Raw genomic sequence first — 16,768 nt, forward strand, 5'->3', positions numbered from 1 at the left:
TACTCATGTAAGCAATAGCTATTTCTCCTAGTTCTGGGTGGAGGTATTGGCTTGTCTGGTGCCTAGGGAAGGCTCACAAAGTCCTCACAAGGTGGAAAGGGCAAGGAAGCCTCTTTGAGCTTGTTGGTCAGTTGTGAGGCTTTCACTTGGAGCCTGGGCACTGTCCCTGAGCTCTACCCCTTTGAGCCATAGCTCCACTGCTGGCTTTCTGGTGGTTCATTGGAGATCACAGTTTCCCGGACTTTCCCATCTGGGCTGGCTCTGAACTGTGATCATCAGGGATGCCTGGCTTCCCTAGGAATTCTTAATAGGAATAAATGCACAGTACAACAGACCAGACCTCATTCCCAAAAGGGAGAAGGTCGTCCCTCCACTAAACATCTTCACAGTGAAACAAAAGTCTGAATTCATTTTAATGTAATTCATTTGCAGTGCGAGGGCTTCAACCCCAGGCCTCTTATTCATGCTAGGCAAGCACTGCACTTCTGAACTTTTGACTTTTTCCCTTCAGGCTGGTGCTCTACCACTTGAGCCACAGCTCCACATCCATCTTTTTGCTAGTTCATTGGAGATATGAGTCTCATTGACTTTTTTTTGCGGGGGGGAAGGGGGCCGGACTGGCTTGAACCATGATTCTCAGATCTCAGCCTCCTAAGTAGCTAGGATGACAGGCACGAGCCCCCAGCACTTTGCTAGCCCTTGCCTTTCTCCATGCAGGGTCTTAGCTAGGTAGCTCCAGCTGGTCTCGACCTTGTAATTCTTCTGCCTCGGCCTCCCAGGTGCTGGTGTTATAGGTATAATCCACTACATCCAGCTCAGAGGTCTGAACTAAAGTAATGACTTCTGGTCTTCATCTTTAGCATGAGGCTGCTTTCTCCTATGATCAGAGTGCCCAGTGGATCCAATGCAGTTCTGTAGAGCCGGCTTCTTTCTGAGTGGCTGTAGGTGCAGGTAGGCCCTTTCCCCTTTGTAGTACAAAAAAGAGCCAGATCAAAAAGTTTGTGATGTCAGACTGGAGAAAAGAGCTATTGTTGGTCATATGCCAAGTTACATTTAATGGTGAAACTGTTTCTGATATCTAAAACAGGATTACTGCCAATACCCAGTAGAGCCATACTGTGACTGAAGGCAAAAAAAAAGGAAAGAGAAAAAAGAAAAGAAAAGAAAATCAATAACCATCCTATCTCCATTTAAAATTCTCAAGTTTTGTATATCATGGGTTTGTTTTTTGGTATTCGTTCTGGTGTGACTTGAAGCTGGTGTCCATTATTTAATGAAACAACGTTATCAGCGAAGAATGATCAGGACTAATTCCATGTGACTGGAGTTCTTCTTTTCCCCCACCCCCTTCCTCTACCCCACCTCGCCTTTCTATACCACCAGCCAGGCAAGCAAATAATTGGAGAGAAACTCTTTTCATGAAACAACAACAGTGCCTATATAGCGGTATAGAAAACCACAGAGCTGTTGACAGACACCTAAGCCTTAAGTCAATGGGGGAGATAGTTCTTGAGTATAATTGGGTAAAAAGACCCAGTGCTGCTGATAACAGAATTTTCTGCTTTTGCTCTTGGTGGGCAGCTCAGTATCAGATATGGCCTGCTTAGTGGAGGCGGGGGGTGGGGGGGGGAGGGTTTATGGCAGCTCAGCAGCAGACAACGCCTGCTGGTGTGGCTGCTCCACTGCCAGCTCTGCCTCTGTAGCCTCCTTGGTTCTTGTCTCAGGAGTTCAACAAATAAAGTCTATGGGGGAAAGAATTCTATTCGGAAGAGAAGTATCTAGTTGGGAGGATGCTTCCGTCGCTGCTTGTCTGTCCCTTGTGTGGTCCCTCCGTCAGTCATCCAGCTTCCCTTCCCCGGATGGCTTTCTCTGTCTCTCTCTGTCTGGGTCTCTGGGATGTAGAGGTTTTTGTCCCTTGATTGGTTGCTCTTGTTATAATTATGTGTGTTGGAAGGCAAGGTCCCCCCTTATTTGGTGGGGACCCACAACATTCTGATTCTAATCAAACCCCTTCCCCCAAGGTCATGGGAAGGTTATGGAAACCAAAGGGCTTCGAGAAGGGCAGACAGAGGTCAGATGTTCCAAAGCAATGTCTCTTGAGCCCCTGGTGTTCTCCTGCTAGGTCAAGGGACTGTCCTGGAGGTCTGGGTCTAACTAATTTACTTTTACATCTCTCTTTCTCTGAAGAAGTCATCCCAAGTCCCATTAAGGAAAGGGACAGTAACAGCTCTGATTGCTTCGAGTTAACAAGGGCTGTTAGTAGAGGAATGGCCGTCAGAGTGTTCTAGAAGTCTATTTGTGGGCCCCCCCCCCGACCCCTGTAGATGGGAGTTTCCATCCTTCTGCATGGCCATTTGAAGTTTGATATGCTCTAGGTGAGGGGAAACAAGGGCCAAACATGAGTATTATAACAAAGGGAGCAGAGAACGGAAGGATCGCTGTCCACTCTGGCAGCCCAGAGACAGCAGAGTGTTCAAGCCAGCTCACAGTTAGAATCACTTTGATATCCATTAAGTATGAAAATAGTCTATCATAATTTCTAGCAATCTATAATTTAATGTACCATTAAAAAATCAATAATTTAGGGCTATATTGACCAAAATGTTAGTGGAATAAAATGCAGACATAGCTGGGGACATACTCTTGAAGGGGGGGATATTGGGACCCTAACCTCCCTTCTCTCTCTCTCTCTCTCTCTCTCTCTCTCTCTCTCTCTCTCTTTCTCTCTCTTTCTCTCTCTCCCTTTTCCTCCCTCTCTCCCTCTTTCTCTCTCCCTTTTCCTATCTTTCTCCCTCCTTCCTAAAACATCTCTGGAATCTGCCTTACAAAACATTTACAAAATCCATGTGATATATTTTTCTGTCATATGAATGATCTCTTCTTGACCTTCTCAAATCCTAATTCAGTTTTCAGAGACTTGGTGTGTGACAGGTCCGTGTTCCTTCTGGTGGTAGCAAAGGGTCCTGATGACCCTGGGTAGATCTCCCCACAAGCGGCAGCCGTGGGACAGTAGTACGACCTATAGTGAGAGGTGATTTTGTTTTTGTCTTCTTTTGGGGGGGGGGCGGTGAGCTGGAAACAATCTGGGCTGGCCACCTGGATCTTTACGGTGGAGCTAGGAGGAAGCATCTCCCAATGTTTTTTTAAGCTACAGATAGAGATGAGCTCTCAGCAATATCTACTTCTTTTAGGGTTAAAAACAAATTTTAGCTGCCTTTCAGTCATGGTGACAAAATAAATGCCAGAGATAATGAACTTAGGAGGAGGAAAGATCTACGATGGCTCATGGTTTCAGGAGTCTTTACTCGTGGTTGCTTGGCTGAGTGGTGGAGCCGCATAGCGTGGTGGGAGTGGGGGCTGGGGAGACGGCAGGAGGAAGAGCTGATCCTCTCATGGCGAACAGGAAGGGAGGAGACAGGCAGGTCTTGGATATTTTTGATCCTTACTTGGTTAGTCCATGGCTTTGTGTCTCACAGGTGTGGAGTGTGTAGGGTACAGGCCTAGTGGCCAACTCTAGGGAGACACAAAATGCTGTAACATTGGTTCTGTTCCCAAGGAATGGGTTCATGAGCTCTGTTGCCTGTGACCTCGGGCATTTGTTTGCGGTCCAACCTGAGAATCCAGACTTGAGCCTCGCGTGTTGGTCTTTCCCTTCAGCATGTGGCTGGGGTACCCTTGGAGGTGGGGGGAGTCCTCTCTCTGAACAGGATACCTGTGTCTTCGTGGTGCCATATCCCTCCTATAGCCTTCACGTGGACTTGGCAACACATAGGTATGTAGCTGGAAGGATAGGTCCATGCCACTATGCCCAGCTTGGTCTTTTTGTTGTTGTTGTTGGTTGGTTGTGGGGTTTGTACTCAGGGCCTGGATGCTGTCCCTGAGCTTTTGTGCTCAAGGCTAGAACTCTACCACTTTGAGCCACAGCTCCACTTCCACTTACTTCCAATGAACCACTTTTGGGTGGCTCATTGGAAATAAGAGTCTCATAGCTTTTCCTGCCTGGGTTGGTTCTGAACCTCGATCCTCAGATCTCAACCACCTGAGCAGCTGGCATTGCAGGTGTGAGCCACTGTGCTTGGTTGGCCCAGCTTTGAGATTAGGGTTGCACCAGCTTTTCTTTTTTTTGGAGGGGGGGTCCTGTCATGGGGCCTGAACTCTGGGCCTCAGCTCTTCAGCTCAAGGCTAGCACTCTACCACAGCACCACTTCCAGCTTTTTTCCCCCTGCTTATGTGGTGCTGAGGAATCGAACCCAGGGCCTCATGCATGCAAGGCAAGCGCTCTACCACTGAGCCACCTTCCCAGCCCCCCATTTTGTTTTGTTTTTAACTTGCCGCAGCTGGCTCAGGCTGTGATCCTCCTGATCTCTGCCTCTGCAATAGTTGAGCAACTCCACCAGGCCGCAGCCTTTCATCATGCTTCTCAGCTTGGCAGTGGTCTGTGTGTGAAGAGCAGTGAGGTGGGAGGTGGTTCTGATCATTCTTCTCTTTGTCCCTCCCCACAGTGGCTGTATCCAGTGACAATGACCGCGTGAGCGTCCGCCATGGCCCACCGCAAGCGCCAGAGCATTGCAAGCACGATGCTGGACCACAGGGCCAGGCCGGGCCCCATCCCTCCGAGCCAGGAGCCCGAGAGCGAGGACACAGAACTGCCCCTGGAGGAGGGCTACATGCCGGGCGATCTACAGCTGGCCACCTTGCGGCCCGAGAGCCCTACCCTGGAGGAGCAGGAATGCCACAACCACAGCCCCGATGGGGACTCTAGCTCCGACTACGTGAACAACACCTCTGAGGAGGAAGACTACGATGAGGGACTTCCGGAAGAGGAGGAGGGCATCACCTACTACATCCGCTACTGCCCGGAGGATGACAGTTACCTGGAGGGCATGGACTGTAATGGGGACGAGTACCTGGCCCGTGGCCCCGTGGACACTGATGAGTGCCAGGAGGCAGTGGAGGAGTGGACAGACTCGGCGGGTCCACATCCTCACGGCCACGGGGCTGAGGGTAGCCAGGACTACCCGGGCGGTCACCTGACCATCCCTGAGGATGAGCCCTCCATCTTGGAGGCCCAAGACCAGGAGGAGGACAGCCACCATTTCTGTCCCAGCAAAGATGGCTACCAGGACTACTACCCTACCGAAGCCAATGGGAACGCAGGGGGCGCCTCCCCTTACCGCCTAAGGCGTGGGGACAGGGACCTGGAGGACCAGGAAGAGGACATCGACCAGATTGTAGCCGAGATCAAGATGAGTTTGAGTATGACCAGCATCACCAGCGCCAGCGAGGCCAGCCCCGAGCATGCGCCGGAGCCGGGGCCCGGGGACTCCACAGAGGCCTGTCCGCCTGACGAGGCCCCCCTAGGACCCAGCAGGCATGAGGCCAGGCCCAAGTCGCTAAACCTCCCTGCTGAGGCCAAGCATCCTGGAGACCCCCAGAGGGGGTTCAAGACCAAGAGCAGGACTCCAGAGGAGAGGCCAAAATGGCCCCAAGAGCAGGTAGGTACTTGGATGTCCCCAGGGAAGAGAAAAGAGGGAGGTGCAGAGGGCTGGGGTAGTGCCCCTGGCAGATATTAAAGGGAGGAGAGACCCGACTGCCTTCCAGTTCTAAGTGCAGGCTTGGTATATTTGCTCAATGGCGTGGCATGTTCAAGGCTCTTTCTGGCCATCCTGGACCCACCTGTAAGATTCAGCATCTGATACTAGAAACCTCTCCCTTCCAGGGCTTGTGGGCAGCTGGTGTCACACAGAAAACATTCCCCCTTCTACCATGTGTCCAAGTGCAGGTTTTGGCCCACTGCTCTGTAACTGCTATGGGTGGAGGAGTGTCTGTGATCTGACTTCAGGCCTCCCCAGTGGCTTCCTTTGGCCAGCTGGGATTGGCAGGGGGCTGGAAGGGAGGGGGTGCTGCTCCGCCCACCACCTCAGCCAGTGGCCTGAATTGCATTGCGCATTATCATTGCCTCTGGGTTATAAGTCTCCGAAACCTGCAAGCCTGGGCCTGATGGGGCATTTCGCTGTGAATAATTTGAAAAGAACTTTTTCTTTTTACTTTTTTTTTTTTCTTCTGTATCCATGGTCATTTTTCTTTTTTGCCAGTACGTATGTGTGAACTTAGGGTCTTGTGTTTGCTCAGCTTGCTTGCTCACGTGGCCATTGGGACACACACACACACACACACACACACACACACACACACACACACACACACACACACACACAGAGCAGTTGATTTACACATACCTTCACACAGTATCTCCATGTCCTAAGTCCACAAACCAAACACACGTTTTGATTCTGTAGCGTTTCCCTGATTTCTGTATATCTCAAAAGAACCCTCTGATAATGGGATTTAAAAAAAAAAAAAAAAAAAAGGAAAGAAAAATCAATACATCCTAGCTCACTGAATATGACAGTTAAGATGAGGTGCGATATGGGACCCCAGCCCACATCAGACACACACGCGTGTCCCTCGCTGCTTGTGGCGGAAACACTTGGGCTGGGGTGTGGCTGTTGATTAGGGCTTGTGTTACAGAGGACTTTGAGACTGAGATGGGAAAACTAGCACCAAATAAGCAGAACGGGGCTGCCTTATACCTTGTCCACAAAGTAGGGCGAGAGATGGAAGAAGAGCCTTCAGGTGAGGCTGAGGATAGGAATTGAGGGGCACCATGGGGGTCCCCGGAAAGACTGTCCCCCTCAGCCCCTGGCTTACTGGCGTGCAGATGCTCTTTAGCTTCCCACAGCCCTCCCTTCCTCAGCCCTCCCCTCCTCAGCCTGCCCCTGACCTGGGAGCCAGCCCTCCTGCATCTGCCCATGGGGATGTGGTTGGTACCATGCTACTGGCATGAAGCCCTTCCCCAGCTCTCTCTCTGCCTCCAGCAATGGGGAGGTGGTGTTCTTTACACCTGTCTGAATAGCAGCAGGGTCTGTCTGGCAACAGGAAGCTGCTGGCATTGTCCCGCCCTCTCCCCCGCTCAGCCTTCGCTTGCCCCGCCCCAGTTTCTCAACTTCCTGTGCTACAGCAGATGACAATATGGCAGATGGTGCAGGGACACTGAACACAGCTCAGATATGTTGAGAAGGGGTGTGGGATATGAGAAGGTGACTTCTGCGGCCTGTCAGGTTCAGGCAGGTCCCCTGATCCCACCATCTACCTTCCTGGAAGAGAAGTTGTGATGGAGCCAGGGCCCAGACCATTAGGATGAAATGATGTTGGGTAGGAGGTGCAAAGATTCCCAGTCAGCCTCCTCTCGGTTCAACAGCGACCATGTGGTCTACATCTTGGGTTGGTCCATTTCAGAGACTTCTAGTGAGACTACTAGGTGCTGTCCATGGTGCTGACAGCAGCCATGGTATTGGCAGCAGCCAGGCTGTGTAGGCTGGTGAGTCTGCGCTGGGCATGATTATTCAGTAGTAGATGAGATCCCACTTCAGCAGGAGTAATAGGAGGAGATTGTTAAAACTGTTGACTGGGTGCTGGTGGCTCACGTCTGTAATCTTAGCTGTTCAGGATCTGAGGATCATGGTTCAAAGCCAATCTAGGCAGGAAAAGTCCATGAGATGAGACTCTTCTCTCCAATTATCCACAAAAAGCCAGGAATGGAGATATGTCTCAAGTGATAGAGCACTAGCCTATCTAGCCTAAACAGTGCTCAGGCCTGGAGTTCAAATCCCAGGACCAGCAAACTGAACAAAAACAAAAACCTGTTGGGGTTGTTTTCATGAATCATCCCAGGCTATAGCAAAAGTATACCTTATTAGAACATTAAGATGAACTACACATGGAGCCGGGTGCTGGTGGTTCACACCTATAATTTTAGCTACTCAGTAGGCTCAGATCTGAGGATTATGGTTCAGAACCAGCATGACCAGGAAAGTCTGTCCAGACTCTTATCTCCAATTAACCACCACAAAACTGGAAGTGGAGCTGTGGCTCAAAGTGGTAGAGAAGTAGCTTGGAAAGGAAAAAGCTCAGAGACCTAGGCCCTTAAGTTCAAGCCCCACAACTGACAAAAAAACCCAAAAAAACCTAAAAAACAAAAACAAAAGACATGGGCTTCCTGACTCACAATAAACCCATAAGCCAGCCATTGAAAATATCACAAGCAGAAAAGGCATTTCATACTGTTAACCTGCTAAACAGCACAGACAGGACACAACATGGTAGATACTGTTTATTTCACTGCTGGTATATGGCCAATGGGTTTCAGTGCCTAGTGCCACAAGAGACAATTAGACTGCATGTCCGGCAGTGGGACAAGTTCCAAAGTCAAGATTCAAAGTGTAATTTCTACTTTTACATAGCCATAAGGTTAAAAAAAGCCAAACATTGTAAATGAAGGACAATCTGTACTGTGAAATCCATCATTAAAACAGCAGCTAAGCCGGGCCCCAGTGGCTCACATCTATAATCTTACTTGCTCAGGAGGTTGAAGATCAAAAAGACCCAGTTCTAGGGCAAAATAATTTTTTTTAAAGTCAGCTGGGTGCTGGTGATTCACATCTGTAAGCCTAGCTACTCAGGAGGCTGACATCTGAGGATCTCAGTTTGAAGCCAGCCTGGGCTGAGGAAAGTCTGTGAGACTCTTACCTCCAATTAGCCAGCAAGAAGTTGAAAGTGGAGCTGTGGCTCAAGTTATAGAGCACCAGTGTGAGAAAACTCAGAGACAGTACCCAGGCCCTGGGTTCAAACCCCAGGACTGGCACCAAAAATAAATAACGTAAATAAATGAGTCAGTAAAAGAGAGAGGGAAGGGGAGGGAAGGAGGAGGAAGGGAGGGAAAGGGATAGGGAGGAGGGGGACAAGACCCCATCAATCTGGGTATGGTAGCTCATGTCTGTCATTTCAGCTAGGGCAGAAAGTAAAAATAGGAGAATCAAAGTCCAAGTAAGCCCAGGTTTAAAAAAAGATGTGATCCTATTTCAAAAATAACCAGAGCATAAGGGGTTGGAAATACGGCTCGAGTTGTAGGGAGCCTGGATAATAAGCATAAATCTCTGAGTTCAAACCCCAGTACAGCAGGACCAAAAGAAGAAAAAGAAAACTAATTCCACTTTGCATATGCATAAAAACTAAACAGGAAGATGTAGTAGACGCTAGCTGGATGATTGTTATCTTCTTTCTATGTCTCCTGGGGGAGCTGTTATTAAGATTCTAGGCTGTGTGACTTCGTTTTAGTGTCTGCAGCGCCAGGAGATTTCTTTTGAGTCTAACCTCCACTATTGTATTATTTAGAATGAATCATATCGGCTGCCACTGAGGTCTCCTCTTTCCCACATCTTCCACACTGGGCACAATGCCCCACACAGACTAATAGAGGTTAAATACAAAAGATGCCCTCTGGAAATGGAAGTCTAATATTGACTGAGCGTTGGTCATTGACTTTCCTTGTGGCTCAAGTCTCTTGCTTGCATTCAGATCTCAGGTGTCAACCTCGTGTTGACAGAGCTCAAGGCAAAGTCGGGCACAGCTTGTGGGGGGTGGAATTCAGGACTTGTCCCAAGGTCAGGCCCCCAGAGAACCCACAGGATTGGTTTTGTCGCCCTAGTAAACAGCTGTCCCCAAACCCCACTGGAGGCAGGGCATTGTGCCCAACACTTGTAGGGGTTTGCGCCATTAGCAGCGGTGGCCACCAAAGCCACCACGTTAGATAGGAATGGTGGAGATTTTCCTTTTGCCTGTATCCACCATGACTGACTACCGTGGTACTTTGCTTTAGTATGAAGATGTGCTTATACCTGCAGAAGGCTCTGGGTGTCTTCCCTCCCTCCCTCCTTTTCCTCTTCCCCTCACCTGCACTGCGTTCCTCCTCCCTCTCTCCCTTTATTTGTTCCTTCTTTCTTTCTTCTTCCTCTCACCTTTCTTCTCTTTCCTTCTCTCCTTTCTCTTCTCTCTTTCCCTTTTCCCCAACCTTTCTCCTTCCCACTCTCCCTTCCTTCCTTCCTTCCTTCCTGTCCTTTCCTACCTTGCTCCCTCTCTTGTTTGCTCCTTCTTTCTTTCCTTCCTCTGCTTTTCTTCCCCTTTCCTCCTTCCGTTATTTGTTCCTTTCTTTCCTTTCTTCTTTCTTCTTCTTTCCTTCCTCTTCCTTCCCTCCCTCCCTCCCTCCCTCCCTCCCTTCCTTCCTTCCTTCTTTCCTTCCTTCCTCCCTCCCTTCCTTCCTCCCTTCCTTCCCTCCTCCCTCCCTCCCTCCCTCCCTCCCTCCCTTTCTTCCTTCCTTCCTTCCTTCTTTCCTTCCTTCCTCCCTCCCTTCCTTCCTTCCTTCCCTCCTCCCTCCCTCCCTCCCTCCCTCCCCCCCTCCCTCCCTCCCTCCATCCCTTCCTCCCTTCCTTCCTTCCTTCCTTTCCTTCCTTCCCTTCCTCTTTCCTTTCTTTCTTCCTTTTTCTATCCTGCCCTTTTATTTACTGACCCCCGGATGGGTTCGTCACTTCCTCGGGTCTGGCATGACGGAGGTGACTTTGGTCTTGCCTGTTTGTTTGCGCCCTGGCTCATCCTGTGAGGCTGGGCTGACAGGATTGCCACCCTCTGCCTCAGTGATGGCCTCTGAAATGTCCAGCAGGGCCTTTGTGGAAACTCCTTCCTGTCCTCCATGAGAGACAGCCTAGCAAAGTGCCCCTGGCTCACACCTGTCATCCTAGCTACTCAGAAGGCTGAGATCTGAGGATCACAGTTGGAAGGCAGCCAAGGCAGAAAAGTCAGTGAGACTAAAAAACTACTCAGAACAGGCTGGAAATTGTGCCGCCATTCATAGCGCTAGCCGTGAGCAAAAGAAGCTCGAGGATGCACCCAAGCCCTGAGTTCAAGCCCCAGGAACTGCACAAACTAAAACAAAACAACAAACAACAACACAAAATGCTGCCAGTTTCAGCAGATAGCAATGCAGGGCACAGACTTGTTAGAATTGCAGATGGGTTTAGAGCGTGGGTTGTATAAGATGCGAAGAATTATAGATCTGGTAATAATTATACAATGTTATATGTATATTTGGTTTCACTGATTTCTACAATGAACAAATAATTAAGTGAAAATCTAGGTGGTGTGTCTTTTGCCACAGTTTTTTTTTTGTTTTTTTTTTTTTTTTTTTTTTTTTTTGTCGGCCGTGGGGCTTGAACTCTGGGCCTGGGTGCTGTCCCTCAGCTCTTCAGCTCAAGGCGAGCGCTCTACCACTTGAGCTACAGCGCCACTTCCGGTTTTCTGGTGGTTTATTGGAGATAGGAGTCTCACGGTCTCTCCTGCCCGGGCTGACTTTGAACCGCGATCCTCAGATCTCAGCCTCCTGAGTAGCTAGGATTACAGGCGTGAGCCACCAGCGCCCGGCTGCCACAGTTTTTTTTTAAAGAAGAAAAAAATTGTATTTCAGATGGATGATGAATCAGTTTTAGTAGAAAGTATACCAGAAAATATCTGATGGGGAATTGATCTATCAATCTGTCTGTCTGTCTATCTGTCTGTCTGTCTGTCTATCTGTCTGGTACCAGTCCTAGGGCTTGAACTCAGGGCCTGGATACCGTCTCAGCAATTTTGCTTATGGCTAGTGCTCTACCATTTGAGCCACACCTCTATTTCCAGCTTTTTTGTGGGTGGTGAATTGGAGATAGTCTCAGGGAATTTCCTGCCCAGGCTGGCTTTGAATGGTGATCCACAGATCTCAGCCTCCTGAGTAGCTAAGATGACAGGTGTGAGCCACCAGTGCTACTGGGAGCTGACCCCACCCAAGCCGGGTGGAGGAGGAAGCCTTTGATGGAATTGAGTAGGAATGGATTGGCAGAGGAAGCTGGGTGTCACCCAATGCAGCCATTCAGTCATCAGTCCTGGGGGTTTGGTCTCCCTGGATGGGTTCTGTGTGTGATCTAGAGAGGCGTGACAGCCCAGTGGTGACACTATGTTGCTTTTGGCTTTAAGCTGATGTCCTCTGCTTCTCAGCGTGTCATTCAGGGGAGTGCTGGGAACATTCTCCACTCATCACAGATGGCCTGAGCTGAGTGGTTGGGTGGGCGTGCGTGCATGCGCGCTTTTGATGCTGTGCTGGCTTCTCCCCGCCCCCTCCCCAAGCAATGTGTGTTATATTCCCGTATTTTTAGTTTAACCAAGCAGAGAAATCAGAATTGACACGTTAAGAAAAATAATAATAAATTCCGGGCTTGAGTTTTACCCCAGCTGGAGCCAGGATATGTATGAGAATGATTTCATATCACATTAGTAGTTTGTATTAAGAGCATTTATCTCTGTCTTAAACAGCTGTCCTAGGATCCCAAACTATTATCAATAGGCCCTGCCATACAACCTGTTAATTTTCTGTCCTCAGAGCTTTTCAAAGGGGGTCCTCCCCCCTCCATCTGAAGAGCATACTCCCCTCCACCCCCATCTGTGTAACCCACTGTGTTCTCTGGGTAGGTGGCCCGACAGCTCTCAGCCTTTGGCAATGAGAACATCTCTCAGAATCTGCCTAGGAGAGATTTGGGACAATGTACTCCTGCTAATGGGGGGAGGGGAGTAAGGGGGGATGGGTAGGGGAGACTGAAGGGATCCTGGCCAGTATCTCATTTGAAGTGTGGCTAGGTCTCTATCTGTAACACAACAGGATTCCAATGGGAGGAGCTGGGAGCCCCAAATAAAACTGAATTTCAGCTAGTGAATAAATATCACGTCTCCATCCCCTTCCCGTCTCCCCTCCCCTACTTTCCCAATCCCCAAGATGAAAGAACGGTAGCTAGATGGGCGCTCCCAAGGAGAAGCAACCAAGCTTGCCCTCCTGCCTCTCTCCAAAGCAACCTGGCTGTGCATCTTGCGAAGTGGTTGTCATGGTGATGGACCGCCCACTTGGGAGGGAGTTAGTGGAGATGCAGGAGATGCCAGCATAGCCGTAGCAGAAGACTGCACCTCGGGGAACACTCAGTGTTCCTTGTGGCTCCACTCTGAGCAGTCCTATGGGCGGGGCTTGGGGCGTCCATATTCAGCCTGTGTCCTGACAGCCCAAAGTTGTCCAATGGCTAGCATCTTTTTTTTTTTTTTTTTTCCTGTCAGTCATGGGGCTTGAACTCTGGGCCTGGGCGCTGTCCCTCAGCTCTTCAGCTCAAGGCAAGCGCTCTACCACTTGAGCCACAGCGCCACTTCTGGTTTTCTGAGTGGCTTGTTGGAGATAAGAGTTTCATGGACTTTCATGCCTGGGCTGGCTTTAAACTGAGATCCTCAGATCTCAGCCTCCTGAGTAGCTAGGATTACAGGCATGAACCATGGACACATGGCTGCTGGTGTTCTTGATCATTAACCTGCCTCCATTTGTTGTTGATTGGTTTCTTTGGATATTTTTCTGGTTGATGAGAAGGATCTATTCAGGTCCCTGTATGGCAAGACAAAACTTTAGTGAGCGATGTCAATGCAGATAGCTCACCTGCCGGAGAACTTCTCCATGGGGAACCTGGCTCAAGTGGTAAAGAACCTGCTTAGCAAGCATGAGGACCTGAGTTCAAACCCCATGCCACCCTCAGAGTTAGCAATGAGATTACCACATGCCCACTTCTGTGATTGCACTTCTGAGTATCTATCCAAAGAATTGTAAGGCTAGGCACTGGTGGCTCATGCCTGTAATCTTAGCTACTCAGAAGGCTGAGATCCGAGGATCGTGTTTCAAAGCCGGAGAGCTGTAGCTCAAAGTGGTAGAAAGCAAGCCTTGAGTAAAAAGAGCTTAGGGACAGAGCCCCAACCATGAGTTCAAGCCCATGACTGATTAAAAAAATAAAAAGACTTGTAAACAAGCTATCAAATATATATATATATATATATATATATATATATATATGCACATGCCTCTGGTCTTTGCAGCATTAGTCACAATAACTAAAAGTTGGCAACAACTTAAATTCCTATTGATGGATGAATAAGCAAAAAAATGTGGTATATACATACAGTGGAATATTATTCAGCCTTAAAGAGGAAGGAAAATTTGAATTTAGTTACATACATAAGAGTGCATAGACATATATACATACTTGCAGACATGTGCATTTTATGAATCTAAGTCTCATATAGCCAGTCTTTGTGTCCTGGGCTACATTCCTCTAATATGTAAACACACAATCTTTAATTTCCCCCATTTACAGGTTTGCAATGGTTTAGAACAGCCGAGGAAGCAACAGCGCTCGGATCTCAATGGACCCATCGAGAATAACAATATCCCTGAGGTAATATTTTCCCCAAGCATTTCGATGGTGACAACAATCAGCCTGGTCAGGACCCCATGTTCTACACCTAGATTTAAACACGGGTTTTTTAAAACAATTCCATATGAACCAGTGTTGCCACTTGGAGTTTATTGTAATGAGCATTCAGTAGGGCGCCGGTGGCTCACGCCTGTAATCCTAGCTACACATGAGGCTGAGATCTGAGGATCATGCTGCTTTCATGAGACTGGCTGGTTTTGGGGGGAAACACCAGTGCCTCCTCACCCCGGGGCCTAGATGCTTCCATACTAGTGGTGAACGGTGCTTTGCAAAGAGCTTAGACGTTCGGTTCTTTGAATCAGGGCATCTGAGCCTTGTTGTAATGGACACCATGTTTGTAGTTAGTGCGTCTCACTTCTGTTCCTCCTGTTTCCTGACAGACGAAGAAGGTGGCGTCATTCCCAAGTTTTGTGGCTGGTGAGTGACTTTGAATTTGCTCTTCTCGGGGAGGGGGTGTTACATTTTATGTTCAAGGTGAATGGTGCTTTGTTTCCCCTTTTCTTTTTGTATGATGGTCATTTTTATCATCTTTAAGTCATTGAACAAAAGAGATTTCAATGTGTTGGTTTATGGGGACAATGCGTCTTGATCAGTGTTACCCCTTGCATGTTCTCCCTCATCTCCCCCAGCCCCTCCCCTCAAGGTACCTGATTCCATTCTCACATTGGATATTACAACTGCATTTGCCTACCCTTCCTCCCTCCATTCACCCACGCCTATCCCCTAAACCTCACATCCCCCTCTCCCTCCTCTCCCCACCCCCCCACCCACCTCACCTCCCACCTCAGATTCCAGCTTCTTAGTGTTCTTGGTAGACTGTAAGTTGTTCAAAGGAGTTACACCATTGTAATCGTTCCCTTCATACTTTAGTTAATGCACTTGCATAATATGCATATAGCCCTGTGTATGTAAATATCTGTTTCTATAGCTATAGATATCTATAGCTATAAGATATTTACAAATTAGATGCAACTTCTACAAGTGAGAGGAAGCATGCATTCTCTTTCTATCTGAACCTGACTTACCTTCACATAATTTTTTTCCTAATGAATGAGTAAAATGTCATTATATAGATCAGTATATATATATGTATACATAAATGTGAGATTTGTATCTCACATTTTTCAAAAATCTGTTTGTCCATTGACAAACAGCCCAGTCCATCTGGGTTGTTTCCATACCTTGGCTATGGTGAATAATGCAGCAATGAATATGGTTGTATGAATAGCTTTACTGTATCCTGACTTGTAATCTTATAGATTACAGCTAATTATGACTCCATGCTTTTGATCAGGCTAAGATACAATGGCATCTTTTAGATATCAGATACTGGTATTATAGGGTAGTTCTATGTTTAGGTTTGTTTTTGTTTGGTGTGTGTGTGTGTGTGTGTGTGTGTGTGTGTGTGTGTTGAGGAACTGCTAAACTCTTCAAGAAAAAAGAAACACACCAAAGAAAAGCACTATTCCCTCCCAAGAATACAAATACCCTGGTGAATGGTGCTTTGCAATGAGCTTAGAAGTTTGGTTCTTTGAGTCAGGACAAGCCCTGAGTGGCTAGGGTTGGGGGTCCCGTGAATTTGCCTGCTTTGATACAAGGAGATCATTCATGTCATTCCACCCTTGCTAATGCCGTCTCTAGCGATGCTGATGATGGAATGAATAGTTGGAAATGTGTCTGTAGAGGCTGCTGATTGTGACTCCATGCTTTTGATGAGGCTAAGATATAATGGCATCTGAATTCAGGCTCTACATATGCTTTCACATTCTTCCCTTTGCCCTTCCATCTTTTTTGAAGAGGTTAATGGTACGTGCCTACATTGAATAAGGAGCAAAATTGATCTTATTCATTTGGGAGCTCAGACTTGCATGATTGCTGAAGGAGCTGACTTGGGGGGGGGTCTGTAGGGCATGGGGGTCTTCTGAAGGGCCCCTGTGGGCTGCTTCTGGTGGTCCAACATCAGAACCAAGAGCCTCTTCAGTAGGATCTTTCTCTGTGCCCTGTTTCCTGCCCCTGCTAATGTATGATAATAAACAATGTGAATTTTATTAATTCTTTCAATAAGCTGCTAATTAATTCTCATGAATATTTATAGGAGCCATGTAAATTGGTCTTTAGAAATCAGTGGCTGGAAGCCTTTCGCACTCAGTTTTATGTCTTTATAGTAAATAACTGGAGCCTAAGTAACTGATGCCCCTAAATTCTCCCCGTTTAAGGGACTAGTGTGAGCCAGACTCAACTGTTTCCAACTGGTTCAAAGTGGATGAGCTGGCTTTCTGTTATTCAAATGAGATGAAAATCAGCTTAGAATGGTCGGAACCATTTGTAACCATTTGTGTTTGCAAGTTAAATAGACTGGGCTCTATTTGGAATCAATATAGATAGACTCCAACAGGTTACGCCCAGAAGTTAACATGTTTTTGCTGGTTCCAACTGGCTCAAACTGGTTTCCATCAGGTTACAGCAGGCTGTAGTCCAACTGGCTTGTTGTGTTTTCTTCAGAATTAATGACTAGCAGGAGGAGACAGGCCCCTCCCCATATCACCCGTACA

General features: G+C 47.9%; 1 protein-coding gene across 4 annotated transcripts in view; it reads left to right on the plus strand.

Moving 5' to 3' along the window:
- Apba2 (amyloid beta precursor protein binding family A member 2) overlaps positions 1–16,768 on the plus strand; it is a 108,387-nt gene that overhangs the window by 64,704 nt on the left and 26,915 nt on the right. For all 4 annotated transcript variants that reach the window (XM_070043111.1, XM_070043110.1, XM_070043108.1 and 1 more), the window contains 3 exons: positions 4,503–5,495; positions 14,097–14,177; positions 14,597–14,633. In XM_070043111.1, the coding sequence (XP_069899212.1) occupies positions 4,542–5,495; positions 14,097–14,177; positions 14,597–14,633 (1,072 nt within the window). In that variant the 5' untranslated portion in view covers positions 4,503–4,541. The remainder of the gene's footprint in view (positions 1–4,502; positions 5,496–14,096; positions 14,178–14,596; positions 14,634–16,768) is intronic.

This window comes from Dipodomys merriami, unplaced genomic scaffold (assembly GCF_024711535.1).
Source record: "Dipodomys merriami isolate MVZ:Mamm:240054 unplaced genomic scaffold, mDipMer1.0.p SCAF_33, whole genome shotgun sequence".
NCBI classification, from domain to species: domain Eukaryota; kingdom Metazoa; phylum Chordata; class Mammalia; order Rodentia; family Heteromyidae; genus Dipodomys; species Dipodomys merriami.